The following is a 20,379-nucleotide window of genomic DNA, read 5'->3' as shown; positions in this document are numbered from 1 at the left end:
CACGGTGAGCACAGGATGCTGGAACACATGGCCCTTTGGCCTGATCTAGCAGGCTTTTCTTATGTTTATTCCTCACCCCCTCCCCATTTATTTATTTATTGCACTTGTATACTGCCCCATAGCCGAAGCTCTCTGGGCGGTTTACAGCAATCAAAAACATTAAAACAAATATACAATTTAAAACACATATTTTAAAAACAATTTAAAACACAATTTTAAAATTTAAAACAATATAAAAACAATTTAAAACACATGCTAAAATGCCTGGGAGAAGAGGAAAGTCTTGACCTGGCGCCGAAAAGATAACAGTGTTGGCGCGAGGCGCACCTCGTCAACAAGATCATTCCATAATTTGGGGGCCACCACTGAGAAGGCCCTCTCCCTTGTTGCCACCCTCTGAGCTTCCCTTGGAGTAGGCACCAGGAGGAGGGCCTTTGATGTTGAACGTAGTGTACAGGTGGGTTCGTATTGGGAGAGGCGTTCCATCAAGTATTGTGGTCCCAAGCCATGTAAGGCTTTGTAGGTCAAAACCAGCACCTTGAATTGAGCTCGGAAACATACAGGCAGCCAATGCAAGCGGGCCAGAATCGGTTTTATATGTTCAGACCGTCTGGTTCCTGTTACCAATCTGGCCACTGCATTTTGCACAAGCTGCAGTTTCCAAACCATCTTCAAAGGCAGCCCCACGTAGAGTGCATTGCAGTAATCTAATTTGGAGGTTACCAGAGCATGGACAACTGAAGCCAGGTTATCCCTGTCCAGAGAGGGATGTAGTTGGGCCACCAACCGAAGTTGGTAGAAGGCACTCTGTGCCACCGAGGCTACCTGAGCCTCAAGTGACAGAGATGGTTCTAGGAGAACCCCCAAGCTACGAACCTGCTTCTTCAGGGGGAGGGCAACCCCATCCAGGACAGGTTGGACATCCACCATCTGGTCAGAAGAACCACCCACTAGCAGCATCTCAGTCTTGTCTGGATTGAGCCTCAGTTTGTTAGCCCTCATCCAGTCCATTGTCGCAGCCAGGCACCGGTTCAGCACATTGACAGCCTCACCTGAAGAAGATGAAAAGGAGAAATAGAGCTGCATGTCATCAGCATACTGATGGCAACGCACTCCAAAGCTCCGGATGACCGCACCCAACGGTTTCATGTAGATGTTGAACGGCATGGGGGACAGAACTGACCCCTTTGGAACCCCATACTGGAGAGTCCAGGGTGCCGAGTAATGCTCCCCAAGCACCACCTTCTGGAGGCGACTTGCCAAGTAGGAGTAGAACCACCGCAATGCAGTACCTCCCACTCCCAACTCAGCGAGTCTTCCCAAAAGGATACCATGCTCGATGGTATCGAAAGCCGCTGAGAGATCAAGGAGAATCAACAGAGTCACACTCCCCCTGTCTCTCTCCCGACAAAGGTCATCATACAGGGCAACCAAGGCTGTTTCCATGCCAAAACCAGGCCTGAAACCCGACTGAAATGGATCCGGATAATCAGTCTCATCCAAGAGTGTCTGGAGCTGGCCTGCCACCACTCGTTCCAGGACCTTGCCCATTTAAAGAGTTAAAACGAAAAGGGCAGATATGTTGACCTGATTTCCCTTCACTGCAGCTCCCTTTCTTTGTGCATAGGACAACTTTACACACTTTGGGGGTTTTTTTAAGTGGAGAGACTGCTATTGTTCTCAGCTTCCCATAAGCATCTGGCTAGCCTGTGAGAACAGGATGCTGAACTAGATGGGTCTTCGGTCTGATCCATCGAGATTCTTCTCATGTTCTTAAGTAGAGACATCACTCAGAACAGGTAGCCTTCATCATTTGCTTCCATTTCACAGGATCATAAGCTAAAAGCTTATCAAGTTTGTAATCCCTGCTTGATAGTGAGCCCATGCCCTTTCCCCCCCTCTCTTTCTCATACACAGCATAAGTCTGGTCCCCAGGCAAAGCTTGAAGGCTCATGATGCAACTACCTTGAAGAAATTAAGCAGGTATGGTCAGTGCCTAGAGGGTAGACCATGTAGTGTCCCTACGCAGAACTACCTTGAGCAGGAGTGTAGTTGTCCAGGGTGGTGGCGAGTCATAGACCCCTTATTTTTTGGGAGCAGGGTCTGTACAAGCCAATCACCATGCAAGAGGAGCACATTAGCCACTGAGAAGAGTCTTCTCATTTGGCTAACTACATGCTTCCTGGTCCTTTCGTGCTGATTGGAGCCAATCAGAGTGAAAGGAGGTGAGTCAATCACCGAGAAGACTCTTCTCAGTAGCTAACATGTTGCCCCTTTCATGCTGATTGAACTTATCAGAGTGAAAAGAGGTAAATCAATCACTGAGAAGACTTTTCTCAGTAGCGAACACACACCTCCACCTTCATGCTGATTGGCTCCTAGAGTTAAGTGAGAAGTGAGTTTCATGGCAAAGTAGCTTGGTCTCCCAAATCCTAGTCCCACACTTGACTTTATTTCAGAATTCTTAAAATCAAAAGGTTTCTGGCAACATTTAGCCCCTCAGAGAGAGAGATTGGGCCTTTGCACACAGCAGTTTAATTCTGGTTCTGTAATTCTGTAATTGCAGAAGCAACAATGAATCCTGGGGATGTGGCTATCAGGGAATGTGGTGTGACTATCATGAAGGGATATTTGCCACTATGCTACTGACTTTGAGTTGTAATTGGAGGGTGGGAGGGAGGCGGGTGAAATAAATAAATAACCAATATTAATCTATATAAATGTGCTTTGTGAGTAGAGTGGACAATTATGTCAGTTTTTATCTTCTCTTTCTCATTTTTCCAATCCTAAATTCAGTTCTCCACATTTCTACATCAGTTTGCATTTTTAAAAAAGTTTGCTTTTTTGTGAAAATTTCTTCTACTGTACACATATTTATATAGTTTTGCCTCAGACACATTTTTGCTAAGCAATTTCCCCTAATATACATTTTTCCAAAGCAATTTCTTCTAATATAATGCAATTTTGTATGGTATTTTCACTATTTGCAACTATATGCACAATTTTCCATAGGATATGCATTGTTGTGCACATTTTGTTATGTGCCTTCAAGTTGATCACGACTTATGGCGACCCCATGAATCAGTGACCTCCAATAGCATCTGTTATAAACCACACTGTTCAGATCTTGTAAGTTCAGATCTGGAAAACTGCACTGCAAAATTTCAGTAAGTGTGAATGTCAGAAGATAGCTGTGTTTTGCTTTGCATTTTGTTTCAAAAAATGCAAATATGTTTAGCTTGCTTTTAAATGCAAACTGAAACTAATTTTTCCTTCATTCCTGTTTGTAACAAGGAAGAAACAAGTGAGAAGCTTGTGATCACCATAATCTGTAATAATACCATTTTTTAAAAACAATTGTGGAGCACCCACCCTTCTTTTAGATTCTATTCAACGTAGCTTTTGAATATGAGCAGCAGGGTTGTGTGAGTGCATAATGCTTTTTCAGAAAAGCAGAAATCCTATGAACTAGCTGTTTGGTATGTATATGGGAGAGCTGAATTCAGGCCTTTAATTTCTCCTCCCAAAGTCATGTGATAAAGTCCTTTTGTGGACTGCACCTTTCCAGACTCTACTACTTCAAGCACAAGTAGAGGTTGCATTTCAATGGCTAGGGACAGGGAAGTAAAACTATGTCCAGGTGAAATAGTGTCCAGTTAAGCTGATCCACCTGAGAGAGATCTTTGCTTTCCAGCTGCTCCCAAACTGAAAACCCGCAGTGTACACCACAGAATAATTACTTTCATGCCTTGTTACAAATGCAATTTTTTTTAAAAAAATTCTCTGGCTTCTCCCACTACTTGGATTATGCAAAAGCATGAATATGAGCCAAACAGGTCTTTTTATTTTTTTTAAAAGTGGGGGGAAGTGGTCTTTGCTAATTTCAATTCTCAAACACCGCAGGAGTCTGCAATTCCAATTTTCTTTTCACAGTATTAATGAAGACTGGACATTGGCAAGAGTCTCATGTATTCCCCCCCTCCTTGAAAGTTAAGAACCACATTGAAGGGCTTCCAGGAATTATAATAACTCTCTAATGTGCAATGGAGAACTGTAGCCAATAGTGATTGTTCCGGAGAAGTTATTTCATAGCTGCAGTAACAAAAGGAATGTAAAAATCAATCCCATCTAGTATGGTATATGATACAACTCAGGAAGATGTATAAAAAAGCAGGGTTGCTCTTAATGAGAACAAGCACAATATACCCACCTTATTGATCGTCTTGAGAGGGGCCAGTTTAAGAAAGGATGACTGGTTAGTTTCTGGCAGTGGGATGAAAAACACCGTTTTATGCTCCTCTCCTTGCTCTCTGCCAAGCCATCCACACTACCAAGAAAGGCAGCTTCAATATTTGCAGGTGGTTCTTTCTCTCTTCAGGATTTCCAGCCTCTCAGCCTCATGGTCTGCACTCTGGAGAACTTGAGCAGTTCTCAACATTTCATCGGCTCTTTACTGGACAATGAAATAAGCTACCCACATTGTTTTGCTTGCTTTCCTGTGTGCAAGAGTACACTAATGGAGACTTCTGAAGAGTGTTTTTCAGAGTCATAAAGACATGTTCACAGACACAGTTCAATATATTTTGGATTGCTGTGGGGAACTCGGCTGTTTATCTCAGTGTAACTGCTTTCTTTGTGGTGGATGATAAAGGTGCACTCTTCCTGTGCAAAGGGCATACCGTCTCCCATTTTCAACCACAAATCCACTTGTCATGCAGAGGCCTAGTGCCTCCAACAGTGGAAGTAGAATGGCTAGTAGCCATGGACTGTGTTATCCTCTGTAAGGTGGAGATATTTATTATATATGTTTGTTGTTGTAATGTGCCTTCAAGTCGACCACGACTCATGGTGACCCTATGAATCAGTGACGTCCAGTAGCACCTGTCGTGAACCACCCAGTTCAGATCTTGTAAGTTCAGGTCTGTGTGGCTTCCTTGATGGAATCAATCCATCTCTTGTTTGGCCTTCCTCTTTTTCTACTCCCTTCTGTTTTTCCCAGCATTATTGTCTTTTCTAGTGAATCATGTCCTCTCATTATTTGTCCAAAGTATGATAACCTCAGTTTCATCATTTTAGCTTCTAGTGATAATTCTAGTTTAATTTGTTCTAACACCCAATTATTTGTCTTTTTCACAGTCCATGGTATACAAAGCTCTCCTCCAACACCACATTTCAAAGGAGTTGATTTTTCTCTTATCCGCTTTTTTCATTGTCCAACTTTCACATCCATAGATAGAGATCAGGAATACCATGGTCTGAATGATCCTGACTTTAGTGTTCAGTGATCCATCTTTGCATTTGAGGACCTTTTCTAGTTTTCTCATAGCTGCCCTCTCCTATCCTAGTCTTCTTCTGATTTCTTGACTATAGTCTCCATTTGGTTAATGACTGTGCCAAGGTATTGATAAATCCTTAAGTTCAATGTCCTCATTGTCAACTTTAAAGTTACATAAATCCTCTCTTGTCATTATTTAGTCTTCTTGACGTTCAGCTGTAGTCCTGCTTTTGTGCTTTCCTCTTTAACTTTCATCAGTATTCATTTCAAATCATTACTGGTTTCTGCTAAGAGTATGGTATTATCTGCATATCTTAAATTATTGATATTTCTCCCTCCAATTTTCACACCTCCTTCATCTTGATCCAATCCCACTTTCCGTATGATATGTTCTGTGTATAGATTAAACAAGTAAGGTGATGAAATACACCCCTGTCTCACACCCTTTCCGATTGGGAACCAATCAGTTTCTCCATATTCTGTCCTTACAGTAGCCTCTTGTCCACAATATAGGTTGCGCATCGGAACAATCAGATGCTGTGGCACCCCCATTTCTTTTAAGGCATTCCATTGTTTTTCATGATCTACACAGTCAAAGGCTTTGCTGTAATCTATACAGCACAGGGTGATTTTCTTCTGAAATTCCTTGGTCCGTTCCATTATCCAACATATGTTTGCGATATGATCTCTGGTGCCTCTTCCCTTTCATAATCCAGCTTGGACATCTAGCATTTCTCGCTCCATATATGGTAAGAGCCTTTGTTGTAGAATCTTGAGCATTACCTTACTTGCATTGGATATTAATGTCTCTAATCTTTTGGAATAGGGCTCTTGTTCTACCAATTTTATTGTCCTCTTCTATTTCTATACAATAGCCATTGTAATAGTTCTCTTTGTTCCTATGTACTAGTTGCTGTATTTTTGCATTTAGGGTTCTAACTGTGTTTCTGTCTCCTTTTGCTTTTGCTTTCCTTCTCTCTTTAACCATTTTAAGAGTTTCTTCAGTCATCCATTGAGGTCTTCCTCTTTTTTTAACTAGAGGTTTTGTCTTTTTGCATTCTTCCCTGTTAATATCTCTGACTTCACTCCATAGTTCTGGTTCTCTGTCAACTAAGTTTTAAGCCTCAAATCTATTCATATCCCACCCTTCCTCCAAGAAGGAGCTCAGGACGGCAAACAAAAATACTAAAAGCACTCTAAAACACATCAGAAACACAACAGCTTTAAAAACTTCTTAAAAAGCAATTCCAGCACAGATGCAGCCTGGGATAACATCTCTACTTAAATGCCTTGTTGAAAGAGGAAGGTCTTCAATAGGCACCAAAAAGATAACAGAAGTGGTGCCTGTCTAGTATTTGAGGGGAGGGAATTCCACAGGGTAGGTGCTGCCACACTAAAGGTCTGTTTCCTATGTTGTGTGGAACGGACCTCCTGATAAGATGGTATCTGAAGGAGGCTCTTAGCTGCAGAGCACAGTGATTGATTGGGTATATAAGAGGTAAGATGATATTTCAGGTAGAGGAGGACATATTACAAAACCAGCCCACAGAATAAGGACCCATCTACATTATACATGTACAGCAGCTCCTTGGGGAAAGGGATTGATTGTTAAACCACACTGGGAATTGTAGCTCTGTGGGGGAATAGGGGTCTCCTAACAACTCTCAGCACCCATAACAAACTACAGTTCCAGGACTGTTTGGAGGAAGCCACAACTTTAAAGTGATACAATACTGCTTTAAATGTATAATACAGACGGGGCCTAAGTATCAAGAACAACTTGTACTGATACCACTGGAGTGAATATACTTTTACTAAGGCGATGAATAAACCAAACATCACGATTTTGCCTCAGCCCCCGCACCTCAAATTACAAGCAGCTATTCTGTGAACGCCAGGAACACTTTCAGTTAATTAAGTGATTCTGTCTTCTTTAGACAGATGGAGTAAGTGAGATAATTGTGAAAAGATGCTTAAAATGAAATAATGCCAGCAGGTTTAATAATGGGATGTGGGGTGGGGGAGGAAAGTGGTTTTGCTTAAAATAAGATTGCTCCATTTCATGTCTCAGGCCTCAGTATTCAAAGCAACATTTCCCTGTGAAAGGAAGCTGAGAGGTGTATTGTAGCAAGGCATGGGCTCGGTGGCTAATTCCATCCCGTTTTAGACTTGCAGGCACTCAGTCACAGATCCGTTCCAACCTCTTCCATCCCGCTGTATGCATTTTGTGTTCATTTTATGTTGGCACCTTATGCTTTCTACAAAGAATACACACTTTGCAATACATGCACCACAGTAAAATCTGCATGTTGCATGTTTCTCTAATGCAAAACATGCATTTTTGTGCATACTTTCTGTATGCTGAAATAACAGTGCAAAATCTAAAGAGCACAGTAGAGTTGTTTTCTGATTCACAAGCAAGTTCAGGAGCATTGGATCGAGTCAGTCCTCTCTGAAAAGCAGACCATTGGCGGCGGAATTCAGAGTTAGTCCTACTCAGAGTAGACCCAGTAAAGTTAAGAGACATGATTAACTTAGGCTCATTAATTTTCATGGGTTTACTCTGAGTAGGGCTTAGTTGGTAGGGCTACAACTTCAAATAAATGCATTCCCCATCCCTACATTTAGTGGACGTTAATAACAAACTTAACTGACAGCATTTGACTAATTTGCCTGCATTCAAAGGCAACTTTTAACATGTGAAGTAGTGACAGAGCTTATTCAGTGGGTCCCATTCTTTCTTGGGCAGAAATTAATTTCCAAAATCACATTCGGCTTGATAAGTCTCCCTCATTTTTATTCACTATAGATATAGTCAAGAGCCTTTCTTCATTTACAGTGCATTGTCTCTTGTAAAATAACTGACAACACATTCAGCTCATATGGAGGGGGAAAAGGCAGGGGAGGAAAATATTGTTGCTTCTAACTGCTTGGAGTTGGATACCAGGTACAAGTTGAGAGACAGCCTGAAATAAACCCTATGATTTGCCGGCGGGAGGGGGGTGGGGAATTCAGCCCTATAGCCTTCCAGTGTTTAGAAATGAAAGATTGTAGCAATGTGGGAAACTAAAAGTTGCTTTAAGAAATGTTTGTTATATTGTTGTGACCGTGATTTGCTACTTTGCCACAACCAACAGCTTCTGTTGGAGTCATCTTGATCTTTTGGTGAGGTGGCTCAGTTCTTTCCACCAAACAAAATGTCTCCTCCTTGATAGAATATATATAGGGCTGGCTCTGGAGGAGAGGAAGAAGTCTTGTCCTACCTCATCATAGCATAGGCAACCAAAGCAAAGCTATCTATGTTCAGGTAGGGTCATAGTTGACATATGATCCAACATGATAGAGGCACAGAAGCCACATAATGCCTGTTGTGACAGTGCTGGATCAATGAGCACCCCCCAAAACTGCAACTCCCTTTATGGAGAGCACAGCTTCCTCCAGAGCAGGTTGAATGCCGCTCACATAAGAACATAAGCAGGGCTGTGCTGGATCAGGCCAGTGACTCATCTAGACCAGCATCCTGTTCCCACAGTGGCCAACCAGATGTCTATGGGAAGCCCTAAAGCAGAACCTCAGCACTCTCTCCCCACTTTTGATTCTCAGCAACAGGTATTCAGGGGCATATTTGCTTGTCAACTTGAGTGGACTGAAGTGAGCTTCAGTTTATTAGCTGTCCCCCCAGTCAATTAGCGTGTCCAGGTTTTGATTTGGGACACTCGCCTGAATTTGATGCAAACGAGAAATACAGCTGGGTATCATCTGTATACTGGTGGCATCTCAGTCCAAATCTCCAGATGACCTCTTCCAGTGGTTTCATTTTGTAGATGTTGAGCAGAACTGTGTGGGACTTGAAGACATAGCTGCCAAAGGGTCTAGCAGTAATCCAGCAGCATCACCTTCTGGAATCAGGCATCCAGATAGGAATAGAACCACTGCAAAGCTGTACTTCCAACACCCAACCTGGGCAGCCTATCCTGAAAGATGACATAGTCAATGGGATTGAAAGCCACTGAGAGGTCCAACGTAACCAACAGGCTGATGTCCCCCCTATCTGTCTCTCTGCAATCCCACGGGGCGACCAAGGCAATTTCTGTACTAGAACAGGTCCTGAAGCCCAATCTGGAAAATCAGTATCATCCAAGAGTGTCTGCAGTTGGCTGACAGCTATCTGCTTGAGCATCTCTCCTAGGAGGAGATATTTGCTAACAGTTTGCTGTTGTTAACATCTTGGAGGTCCAGATTAGGTTTCTTCAGAGCTGCTGAATTGTTGCTTCTTTTAATGAAGGTGTTATCTCCCTGCCTTCCCTCTCCAGGGGACATGCACAGCCTCAGCCCTACCAGTTTTGAGGTCTGGGGGCAGCCAGGGTCTTTTTTTAAAAAGTGAATTGCTCAGGAGAACCAAGGTACAAGAGAGCCCACTACCACAGTCTTCCTTGGCCCATTTTGTTACCCAGCATGTTTGCACTGGGGTAAATGATTAGAACCAGCAAAACAAAAGGAAATGACAAAGGCAGGGAAGACAGATGAGAGGAGAAGGAGGAGGGAGGAAAAGAGTTGAGGAGTTCACAGACAATGTGAAAATTACAAGGAAGGCAGTAAAAATGGAGAAATGGAGAAAGTGATGGACAGAACAGCAGGTGAAAAGAACAAAGCTCCAGAACAGAAATGAGAGGCTGGAAATGTGAAGAGAGCAAGAGCCCAGATGCATAATAAGACTACCAGGTAGGGATAGGGGAGTAATTCAGTTCAGTCAGCAGTTCATGCTGAATTTATCAAATTTGCACTTTCCAAAGCAATATGAGAAGTGAAACGCAGCCATCCTTCAAAACTCACACGTCTGAATTTTGTGATGCAGTTCCTTGACCAAACAATGTATACAAAAATGCATATATTAAGGGGAAATGTGCATAAAAATGAATAGTGAAAATATACAAAAATGCATTATATTAGGAGAAAATGTTTGCAAAAATGTGCGCTAGTCAAAGCTGCATTCACAAATGTGTGTATTAGAAGAAATTCACACTAAAGTGCTGAAGAATTTCCATGAGGATTTTTTTTAAATCGTAAATTGCTGCAGAAATGTGGAGAACTGAAGATTGAAAAAAAATGGGGAACTGAGAAAGCCTAAATTGACAGTTCCTTCCATCCATACTGCCAGAAGAGGTGAAGTATCAACAGAGAGAAGGGCCTGGATTTAATTTTTTTAAAGAATTGAACAGGATTCTTTTGCAAATAAAGTATGGATAATTTTAACAAGAAGAGCAACTCTGTGGCTTGTGTACGTCTATGTAAACTTCCTCCTAGCTGAATGCTGGGTTGTTATTTTTTCCTAGCCTTGAATGTCCAAACTCCTTGTACTCCACTTGCCAGTATTTCTAACTAATGTGATATTCTTCCCATCAGTTCTGTGTTTTTCAAAATGGCCCTACATCTCTCCCCATGCAAAAGTTTAAAAGCAGGTTGGGGTAAGGGCATTTCCCCATAGACCTCACTTAAACTCTGCCAGTTGTTTAATGCATTTCCATAAGCTTCTGGTGAGAGGAGAGTGCAAGCATTAAGGCATCCACAGCCTAGTATTTGCAATAATTCTCCAGTTAAGAACATAAAATTATACTTATATTTTATCCCAATGTAAGAAGATAAGCAGAGCCCGGCATGTGGATCAGGCCAAAGACCCGTCTAGTTTGGCATCCTGTTCTCACAGTGACCAACAGGATGCCTACGGGAAGAGTGCAAGCAGGACTTGAGTGGGAACACATACAAAAAATGGGCAGCATTTTTACCCTCACTTAAAGCACTTAAAGCACAATTTTTTAATGAGTCAGCCTTATTGTTTTATGATATGCTTCTTGCTGCTCAACAGGTCTTTATTTCTTTTGGTAGCTATTTTCCTCCCCACTTTTTTTTAAAAAAAAAAAAACCCATTCTCTCACATTTCAGGAAAGCAACCTGGGGTGATAATAGGTGAGTAAAATTTCAGAGAGACAGAATCTTCGTGAGAGATGTCATCATCAATATTATAACAGGCAGTCGGACTTCCGGGAAGGGTGACTTCGCTTGTGCCTGCTTTTGAGATGGGCTCCCACCTCAAAAGAAGCTTATTCAGATATAAATCAGTCAGAACATTTTTTTTTTGACTGATGAAATTTCTCCCGGGCAGGGAGAAACGTAGAGATCAACCTCAAAAGCCTGTTTTTGTTGGGAGGACTGGATTTCATTAATTTATGAGAAAAGGTCCAGCCAGCAATGCCGGACGGACTTCCGAACAAGCTCTATCTGATTAATGCGATACGTTTATCTTTTCTTCAAAGAGAAAACGGACTAACAGGCAAGCACCCTTCTTTCTATTATTTTTTTTACTTGGTTTAAAGTGTTGCAGCAAAAAGATTTGTCAAATGAATCAGCTTTAAAGAACTTCTGGGTGAGCTATAACTCTTCTCTGTTATTCACGAAATTAACAGCTTATCTCTGTTTCTATTGCAAAAAGCTGTCCTGGAAGTGCATTCTAAAGATATAAACAGAAGAGGGATTTCTATTCCGAGGAACATTATATTGTCTGGGACTATTCTCTTTTTGGTCTATTTTATTTTGACGAATCGGCTTCTTCACGACACCACTAACTGTTTTGATGCTGGGAACTAAATTTGTTTTGTGTTCTTGAACATAGAGAGATAAGGCAGGCTGCTCTGTTTATACTGTGATGTCATCAAGCCTGGAATATTAATCCAATTGTTGCTGAAATAAGAAGTGGTTCTTCTTTATTTTTGTTTTGTTTTGTTTTCGTGGTTTTAAAAATGGCAATCAAGAAAGTGGCTGAGAATCTGGAAGTAATTATGTTTCAGAAAATAATGGATGAGATTGAGATAACGAAACAAACCCTGCGACAGGGCAGTAAGGAGCTGAAAATTGAACTGAGCAAAATGACGCAGGAGCTTAAAGAAATAGGGGATCCCGTGAGAGAGGAGAATGAGATCAGAGATGAGAAAAGAAAAAATAAAGGGAAGATACAAGCCCTGGAGATTGGAACAAATGTGGAATTGGAAAAAGATCTGGAGTTTATGGATATTAGAAATAAAATCTACTGTTTGGAATTTAACGTTATCTCTGAAGAAATTAATGAAGATATTAGAGATAAAGTTATCAATGGCTTGGATAATCTTCTGGACTGGAATGACGTGATGGAGCTTGATATAGAGAAAATCTATGGAATTAACTGCAGCCATGTGACAATGGAAAAACTCTCAAGAGATGAGCCAGTGCATTTTGTAAAAAAGAACACAGATATGACTTTACAACAATATTTCAGCAACTTATTCAGAATTGATGGCAAGAAAATATTTGGGATAGAGGAAATTCCCATCAGACTCTTATTATATGACTATGGCTATGACAGCAAGATTATTATGGAATACTGATAATGGAAGATTGGACACTGAAATTACTGGACTTAACAGGACTATTGAAGATGGAAGATGGAATTAATATGGATAATGGAATAATGGCTATTGAAATTATTGGACCTAACAGATTTTGATGAGATGGATTAATCGATATGTTTATTTGGACTATGGTTATGACAATAAGATTATTATTATTATTAACGAGATGGATTAATCGACATGTTTATTTGGAGAAAAATTGATAGATATATTTCTTAAAGAATTGAAACCTCTCTTTGACTTTTTGTGGAAAGAATAAAGTAATGTTTATGAGATTTGATGATTAATTAAGATAACTACTGGAGGAAAGTGATTTTATAATATAATTTAAGAGACAGGATTGTTATATATTGTAGACCTACAACTGATTTGATCTGCGACAAATGGGAAGTCAACATTTTATTTTTTTGTTTAATCATTTTTGTTTTGTTTTTTGTCTTTGAATGTTTTATGATTTTGTTTTGTATGTTTTATGAAAATTTGAATAAAAATTATTGTAAAAAAAAAAATATTATAACAGGCAGTCAAGCACAACCCAGATGGCCTAACTTATATTTTACCTTGAAACATGTTTTCTCCTGCACATGCAAATGCTGAACTCGTGGGGGCAGAGTGGCACTCACGCAAGTACTGTCCCCTACATTGTGTGTTGCCTTGCCCCCAGATCCCCCTCTGTGTTGTGGGGGAAGGTCTGCAGTGGGCTTCTGCACACATTTGCTTGAATGTGAGTAGACTCCTCTGTACATGGAGAATTCTCTGTATAGCTCAATCTTCCCCAACCTGATGCCCTCCAGATGTTTGTCATCAGCCCCAGGTAGTTAGCACAGCTGTATTGGCTACGGCTGATGGGAGCTGTAGTCTAAAACATCAGTTAGGGGAAAGCTGATATAAAAGGGGACACAAAAATTGAAGCAAACTGCATCAAAAGCAAATTAAAATACAATGGTTGGAAGGTCCAGGAAATGAATTTTGATTCAGCTAATAACTTTTCCCTGTGATGTTTTGCACTTCTTCACACTTTCTTAAAGTGAAATTTAAGGCAAATTTGGAGCATTCTGCTCACCTTAAATATCTGTAGACATTTTAAATAAAAGCAAAACATTCCAATAAATGGTGGAACTTGCATAGATCTTTACTAAAAAGTCAAAACACCTAGGATCAACTTGGTGACCATAAAGAAATGTGGAAAGGGCTGTGACTTAGTCTGGCTCATGCTGGTAAGTCATGAGGCTAGGTCTCAATAATTTAAGTGCCTGTGAGTTGTTGTAGTCTTTTGTTCCTTTTATTCTGTCTTGACAATAGATGTGTTACATGCATGAAACCCAAAAAGTGTTTGGGCTTTTTGAAGAAATCTAAATATCAAAGGTTTTGGTTTAAAAACCATGGCTGCAAACCTGTACCCACCTACCTGGGAGTAAGTGCCATTGAACTCCATGAGACTTACTTCTGAGAATAAGATTGCACTGATAATAAAACACGCAAATCGTCAGTGACGAAGAGCATGCTTTTACCCTGTTGTACACTGCCCTGAGAGCTTGTTGCTATAGGGCGGTCTAAAAATGTAATAAAATAAATAAATAAATAAATAAATGGAGCTTTCTTCTTCCATCTGATCCCTTGAGTCCATAGCATTCAGGTGAATGGCTTTGGACCCTTGTAGTCTACCATCTGCCTACATAGCTGATGGAGTCACTAAACAAAAGAAGAAAGATTGCATTCTTGGAAGAAAGCTGCTTATACAATCAAGATTTTCTTACTTGGGCTTTGTTTGTTTGTTTGTTCATTTTTGGCATCAGCAGTTCCTGCTGCCAAAAACACAAGGCACTATTCAATTTAAAAAACAGCTTGCCTTTCCTGCAATAGATTTTCACAGGCATGGCATTTTTGTCCAAATACAAAATCATTAACATATATCAGGGCAGCCAACATGGCCGCTTCCAGATATGGTTGGACTTCAACTCCCATCAGGGCCAACCAGCATGGCCAGTCTGAGGACAATGGGAGTTGTAGTCCGACACTGGAGGACACCACTTCTCCTGAGATATAGATGGTCTCCCTTCCGCATCGTAAAGCTGTGCAATCTCATAAGGACTATACTACAGGCTTTTCCCAGACATGTTGATCAGCCCTGGACTGTCAGCACACTCCTAAGATGCCTAGCTTTATCCTGTACAACATTAGTGTCTTCTTTGTGTGTGAGGGACAGTGGTGGGCTTTGTCCTATATTTCTGGTTTGATACCAGTGCATGGCTCATCCTCCCAAGGAGATAGGGATGAGGGAGAAATTTAACTCAGTTCACAATTAAAGCTTAATCTATCAAAGTCACACTTTCCAAAACAGTATGAGAAAGGAAACAGAGCCATCCTGCAAAATTCGCACATATCCAAATTTTGCAATGCAGTTTTCCAACCAGTGTTTACAAAAATGCATATATTAAGGGGAAATGTGTATAAAAATGAATATGTTAGTGAAGATAGCATACAAAAATAATCATGTTAGGAGAAATTGCTTGAAAAATGTGTACGACAGTCAAAGCTGCATACAAAAATACAGTATGGGTATTAAGAGAAATTTGCATTAAAATGCTAAAAGAATTTTCATGAGGATATATTTTTTTTAAAAAAACATGCACAAATTGCTGCAGAATTGTGAAGAGTTGAATTTAAGATTAGAAAAATGAGACACTGAGAGTACCAAAACTGACAGATTCTTCCATCCCTACAAGGAGATAGCATGAAGTTTTCCTGATTGGTTAAGTGTAGTTCTGGCGACACACAGTCGTAGAATGTACTGATAATTTCCTGCTTTGCACTGTATAAAAGTTTCTTTTGTTATCTATCTACAGCAAGTCCTACCAAGCCTGGACGAGGAGGGTACCCAAGTTCAGACGAGGTGGTTCGGGAATCCAGCAGCACAACCGGCATGGTAGTTGGGATTGTGGCGGCAGCTGCTCTGTGCATCCTTATCCTCCTCTATGCCATGTACAAGTACAGGAACCGGGATGAAGGGTCCTACCATGTCGACGAGAGTCGAAACTACATCAGTAACTCAGCACAGTCCAACGGGGCTGTGATTAAGGAAAAGCAACCCAACAGCTCTAAAAGCTCCAAAAACAAGAAAAACAAGGATAAGGAGTACTATGTCTGATCCCGACAGCTGAAAAGAAAAAAAGAACAATTGTATAGAAATAGTCTTCATTTTATCTGAGACATAAAACAAAACTTATTTACTTTACTTTTTATGAAGCACATACAAAGTTTAAAAAAATGGGGAAAAGAACACAGGGAATGCAATCAGAAAGGAAAGACTTTAAAAAAAAAGGAAGGGAAGGGAAAAAATGAAATAAGCGTTTCATACTCTTGTTTCACTGAACAGGAGTCAATAAACCCCCTTACATTCACAGTGTTTTCATTTACTCTGCTGTCTTTCTGTTGCTGGAATGTTTCTGAAGACGATGTTGGTACCACCGCACACTCATGAGGCAAGGAGTATTACTACAAAAACATCACCCAGCGCACCACAAAATGTAATGAACTGAAACAAAAAGAAATCTCTCTCTCTCTCTCTCTCTCTCTCTCTCTCACACACACACACACACACACACACACACACACACACACACACAGAAGCTACCTATGAGTCTGGATTTAGCGTAAGTACAAGCGCTTTCCTGAGGAGTAAGTTAGTCTTATTACCTGAGAAGACTTTGCGGTTCTACACAAGAGTTCGACAAGCAAACCTTGAAACTCAGTTTGCCACCCAGTGCAACAAAGGAATGATTGGAGCTTGGGTTTGAAGTGAAGTGCTGGCTTTTTGGAATAAACCACATTTTAAAGAAGAAAACACTTTTAAAAAAGCCCCTTTCTGGTTGTGAGGAAAACAGTATAGCGGCCTTATTTTCAAAACAAACAAACAAACAATAAACAAGCAAAATAAGTGAAATATAAGGCTTATTTTCACACACTACGAGCAAACAAACCTGAGGGCACAGATTCAGTCATTGGGAAAAAAATTCATGCACGCTTAATATGTTATTACATATGTTTATATTAAAAAAACACATCTATATGTGCTTTCTGGACTGTGATAAGTGATGTTTTCTAGCCTGTTGTATAGAAAATGCAAACTATATCCGCTCTTCAACCATTTTTGGTAAACTCAATGTTCTAAGTGTTGCTAGGTATAGAACGTTTTATGACATCGGGAGCAACCAACATTTCTGTTTACTTTTGCAGCCATGAGAAACAACCACAATTTTTCTTACCCCTCCTGATTTTCTTTCTTTCTTTCTTTCTTTCTTTCTTTCTTTCTTTCTTTCTTTCTTTCTTTCTTTCTTTCTTTCTTTCTTTCTTTCTTTCTTTCAGTTTTCATTTACAGTGTAGTAAATATACTAAGAGGGAAAGTGTATGAATGTATATAAGAGTCAGCTAATTTTCTTCTTAAACTGTACAGCCTCTCTCTTTCTGTTGAAGTTCAGTTTTAGTAGTTTGTATGAAAGAAGTGGACTTAGAAAGCAAATATATATAGATATGAACATTTTCTTCATTGCCTATCCACTCCCACGATACATCAGCAAAACCAATCAAAATCACATGATTCTGCCCCGCCCCAAATAAGCTGTACGCAAATGTGGTAATTTTAGTGACTTTTGCACTCCAGTTCACATCAGATCATTGGCCAATATGTTTGTCTGCTTCCCACAGGAAGTGAGGGAAAGGTTGAATTCCATATTATAGTTTGCCCTGATCTTTACATTTATATAGCATTTGCCTGGGTTATGGAATAGAACCAGTACAGAGTTGGATGGTCAGAGAATTCAGAAGTCTGTCTTTAAATTACTCCGGCTCCTAGCACTGAGGCCTTCCTCCGTTATGGAAAATGTTAAATATTAAATGCAAAACAAGATTCCAAGTTGCATATATTTTGTTAAATGAGGAAGTATTCTTTACTATTTTTATTTTTAATGAAACCTTTATTCCATCGTTTGAGCTTAAATGAATTTTTCTCTTCTAATAAGCTCAGTTGGTTCAGTGGTTTGGTAAGAAACATACTGTAAAGTTCTCTGCAAACATGCAATGCATTTTGGTTAAAGGAATGCTTATGTTATAGATCTGCAATTTTTTGTTTCATTTCATTAAAAAGACTGCTCCATTGGGTCCCCAACAATAAGTCATTGTGTAACATCTCACTTAGCAAGAGCGCTTACAAGAGGAATACATTAGGCTGAAAGACGTTAGCTCAGTTGAGAATCAGCTGTGTCTTGGAAGGCCTCCTGTGATGAGTACAATTGCTCACACTTTACAGACAAGAAGAAGGAATTTAAAATTAGCTTTAAACAGCAAGGCACCTTATCTTCTTGTATGCTGTTCACTGCCACTGGAGCAAAACACTGAGAATTGGTGCCTCTTTCAGTCTTCAACACAATACTTTAGAAACACCTGTAAAAAATGGCTTGGTATTGCCACTCTTGGAAGTTGCCAAATTATTTAATCATGCTAGATGTGTCAAGAACTTTGTTTTATTTTATTTTTGGTGATGCTTGGGAATATGTGAAGGCTACACATAGCATTCAGGCTAACATCAAAATATCAAAATAGTCCAATCATCCCTCATGAACCACCGTTGTAAATTACCTTTGCTGAGGGCAGGACAATGGAGGATAGCCACAGACAGTTAGGGGAATGGGGTGTTGGCATCCAAAGGAAAACAGGCACGCACACAAAAGAAGCATTTCCATGACAATAAGGCCACTTGTAAGGGGAGAGAGATTCTAAGCGAACTTTTCAGCCCGTGCTGCCACATTCCAAGCTGATGGCAAGGTACTTGTGTGACTTCATGTACTGACTCTGTTAACTCACCTAACTTGACCAGGTTGTTCCTCCCCACCTCCTGCAAGCAATTAACACTGTTACTATAAGTAAGAAGTGATAGGGGATTGCTATTGCTAGCAAAAGTGGTTCAGAGCTGTTTTCTGGGGAGCTACTCCTGTCCTTCCTTGTTGATTTTGTGATTTTTTTTTTATAACGAAGAAAAGAAGTATTTGCATTTATCAAATGTCACAGTAGCTATATTAAAACAATTTTCTCTTTTCAAAATGCATAACAAACACATTAATCCCATCTCTATAATAGTCTAATTTGTTTGACTGAGGCTACAATCTTATGCACACTGAATGGGGAGCAGGTCCCACTGAAGTCAATGGGCTTTCTTCTGAGCAAAGATGCCTAGGGTTGTGCTGCGATGAGATGGCTTCGGGTTTGTTTTTGTAATTAATGTATTGTGTTGCCTTTTTTTAACAATACACTAAAATAATGTGTGAAATTATTCATTCCCAAGATATCAAAAAGAAGTCAGAAGCCCTTAACCTTATAGTGCTTTCTGTGATAGATATTTACAATTTTTTTTATTTGTTGCAAGGCCAATTTATCCATTACTGGAAATGCTAAGCAAGTGGAATTTACCGTTTTGTTAATAAAATGTTTCTTAATACAATTGCTGGCTCATTATTTCTCTGCATTGTGAACTCTGATTTGTATATTATTACTTTTGCGATCCAACATGTCTTTGACTCTGATAAGGTGCAAGCCCCACCACCACCTTCTATCAGTTCCCTCCTCCTTTCAACATGGCGAAGCAGATCCACAGGGACCATAGCTTTCTCCTGATAGCATCCCTTTGGTCAAAATGTGCCCAGGCACTAAAGAATCTCTGTGTTGGGGTGGCTGGTGCCCACTGAGACTGGTAGGGTGGGAGGCAGAGAGGCCAGCACTAGGGGAAGCCAGCGCTAATGACAGGCAGAGCAAGAGGCACTGGCAGGCAAAGGTGACTAATCCTTGTTTTGCCCCATCCTCCTCCCTGCTAAGTCTACAAAGGCAACATCTGAGACTAAGGAGGAGTGCCGCCACCTTGGCCTGCTTATAAGTAAGAAGATAGGTGTATGGAAGCTGGCTAAGGGCAGGCTGAGGTTTATGGGCAGTGCCCCATTCACCTTAATGGACCAGCCTCCAGTGCTCTGTATGCTGTCGAGTACATATAAATATCTGAATCAGTGCAACAACTTGCAGTACTGGTAGTGTTCGTGTATGTGATATGTTTCCCATTTAATATTGGGAACTATTTATTTATTTATTTGATTTTTATCCCGCCCTTCCTCCCCGTAGGAGCCCAGGGTGGCACTAATGGTCTACCTTCCGATCAGGGCCGACCTGCTATTAGGTGGAGTGAAGCAGTCACCTCAGGCGACCGATGCTGGGGTAGGGGAGGAGCCCCTCAGCCATTCACCTCTTTTGTGCCTCATGGCTTGGCCTGCACTCTCTAACCCACCTGCTGTTGCTCATTGCCAGACCTGAAGTAAGATTCAACTGCTTCTCCAGTTGGCTTCTGTAAACTGAGTCAGAGGGGGGTGCCATCTTGTCCTTTGTCTCAGGCAGCAAACTGTCGTTGGTCAGCCCTGATTCCAACCCTTACCACAGTGGGCCTTAATTAATATTGTACCGAGGGCCATTTTGATTTATTCACTGAGGACCATCCGGGTTCTTAATGCACAGCCGCTGCCTAGGAGGATACTTGAAAGTGTTCCTAATTAGAAATCTGCTGCATTTGACGTCTTTGGTATATACCAAATGGAGATATACTTGTGCACTGTCAAAGGGCTTTCTTTGAAG

The 20,379-nt window shown here is 40.6% G+C and overlaps 1 protein-coding gene across 26 annotated transcripts in view; it reads left to right on the top strand.

Moving 5' to 3' along the window:
• Window positions 1–19,165, top strand: part of NRXN1 (neurexin 1) — a 1,438,606-nt gene extending 1,419,441 nt beyond the window's left edge. For all 26 annotated transcript variants that reach the window (XM_061625672.1, XM_061625683.1, XM_061625674.1 and 23 more), the window contains one exon: window positions 15,561–19,165. In XM_061625672.1, coding sequence (XP_061481656.1) covers window positions 15,561–15,862 — 302 coding nt within the window. In that variant the 3' untranslated portion in view covers window positions 15,863–19,165. The remainder of the gene's footprint in view (window positions 1–15,560) is intronic.
• The last annotated feature ends 1,214 nt before the right edge of the window (window positions 19,166–20,379 follow it).

This window comes from Rhineura floridana, chromosome 4, assembly GCF_030035675.1.
Source record: "Rhineura floridana isolate rRhiFlo1 chromosome 4, rRhiFlo1.hap2, whole genome shotgun sequence".
Taxonomy (NCBI): domain Eukaryota; kingdom Metazoa; phylum Chordata; class Lepidosauria; order Squamata; family Rhineuridae; genus Rhineura; species Rhineura floridana.
Note: the sequence above shows the minus strand (reverse complement) of the source record. Positions and strands in the feature narration are given on the sequence as shown.